This window comes from Mandrillus leucophaeus, unplaced genomic scaffold, assembly GCF_000951045.1.
Source record: "Mandrillus leucophaeus isolate KB7577 unplaced genomic scaffold, Mleu.le_1.0 Scaffold254, whole genome shotgun sequence".
NCBI classification, from domain to species: Eukaryota; Metazoa; Chordata; class Mammalia; order Primates; family Cercopithecidae; genus Mandrillus; species Mandrillus leucophaeus.
Window position 1 is genome coordinate 3,971,939 of NW_012102632.1, and position 1,482 is coordinate 3,973,420.

Here is a 1,482-nt window from a genome sequence, read left to right on the forward strand (position 1 = left end):
ACCCCCAAGGACTGGACTTGCAGGGCTGGGACAGAGGTGGAGTGGGGGAAAGCAATGACTTGTCAACCCATGCAGGGAGCCCCACTCCCATCCCCAAGGTGCATAAAGTCGAGGAACATCCCTGCTTCCATGTCCATGCTCATTCAGGGCCCTGTTCCAAGTGCTTGGCACTCACACTAGCCTCCCGCTCTCCCTGCCACTGGTATTGATCTCGTTTACAGAGGGGAGATTGTGGCCAAGAACCTTCCCCAGCACACATAGCTAGACCACACAGAGGACTTAGGTGCAGCTGAGGGGTCCACAGCCTCTGCTGTCCCTCCTGCTACTCATTCTGCCAGGGACCACACTTCGGAGAGGGAGGAATGAGAGTGAACTGGGTGCTCACATATGGGGTACAGGGGACTAGGGAAGGGTCAGCCAGGAGGAAAGGGCAAGGTCTGATCCTGTATGTACACATCACACAGCCCGAGGAGTCAGGAGAGCCAGGGCCAGGTCCCAGCTCTGCAGCTGCTTGGTATGTGACCATGGTTAAATCATCCCCCTGGACTCTCCATGCACTCTGCATGCTGCATGCACCTTCTAGAAGGAGCCTGGACCCTGGCTGGTCTCATACTTGCTGCGTAGGCTGCAGACCCGCAAGTGCTTCTGCAAGGGGCTTTGCTTCTCCTCATAACAGTGGCACAGGCTGGCCGCGTGCTCTGGGGGTAGAACGGAGTAGCTCTGGAGGTAGCAGGTGGGGGCTGGGCTTGGGTTCCTGGTCCAGACAGGGCAGGGTACACCTCGGGGTCACAGGACCCAGCCCCCTCTCTAGCAGCCCTTGGCCCACATAGGCTGCCCAGCTGCCCACCCACAACCCATACCTTTGGGCAGCCCCAGCTGCTGCAGTTCACTGGACAAGGATCCGCCATCGACACTGTGCTTGGCCACACTGGGGAGGATGAAACTCAGCACTGCCACTGTGGCCTTGACGTCGCCTGACCCTGATGGACCCGTGGGTGGGACGGGGGTGTCACCACCACCCCAACCACCTCCCAGTTGCCATATTAACTTCAGCTCAAAGCCCTGAGGCCTTCTGGAGCCAAGGCACTGCTCCTGCTCCACCAGGAGCTGGCAGAGGACAGGAAGGTGGGACTGTCAATGTCTTTCTTTCCCTCATGCTCCTCCACTAGGGAAGGTAAGTTAAGGATGCTCCAGGGAGGGGTGGGGGCCCCCCCATACCAGGCACCAGGCCGAGGTCCCAGGGTTGCCTGGGGCCTGTGGACTCAGCGGGGTACTCACCAAACTTGACATCAGCCGTGAGCTTCAGGATCTTCTCATACTATGGGGAAAGGAGACCTTCGGGGGGTGCCAGGCCCCTGTTCCCCAGCCCCTCACCCCTAGCCTGGATCCTGCAATAAGAACAGACAGGCTGGAAAGAAGTATGGGAGGTGCCCAGAGAGGTTGCGAGGCTGGGTCACCCATCTCCCCGGGCCTAGTGCAGAG

General features: G+C 59.6%; 1 protein-coding gene across 1 annotated transcript in view; it reads right to left on the reverse strand.

Annotated features, from left to right (window-relative positions):
• The window catches only part of LOC105542271, a 29,241-nt gene that overhangs the window by 5,912 nt on the left and 21,847 nt on the right, over positions 1–1,482 (reverse strand). Inside the window, exons 8-10 of the mRNA XM_011983733.1 lie at positions 1,279–1,318; positions 861–980; positions 597–698 (exon numbers count right to left, since the gene is read on the reverse strand). Coding sequence (XP_011839123.1) covers positions 597–698; positions 861–980; positions 1,279–1,318 — 262 coding nt within the window. The remainder of the gene's footprint in view (positions 1–596; positions 699–860; positions 981–1,278; positions 1,319–1,482) is intronic.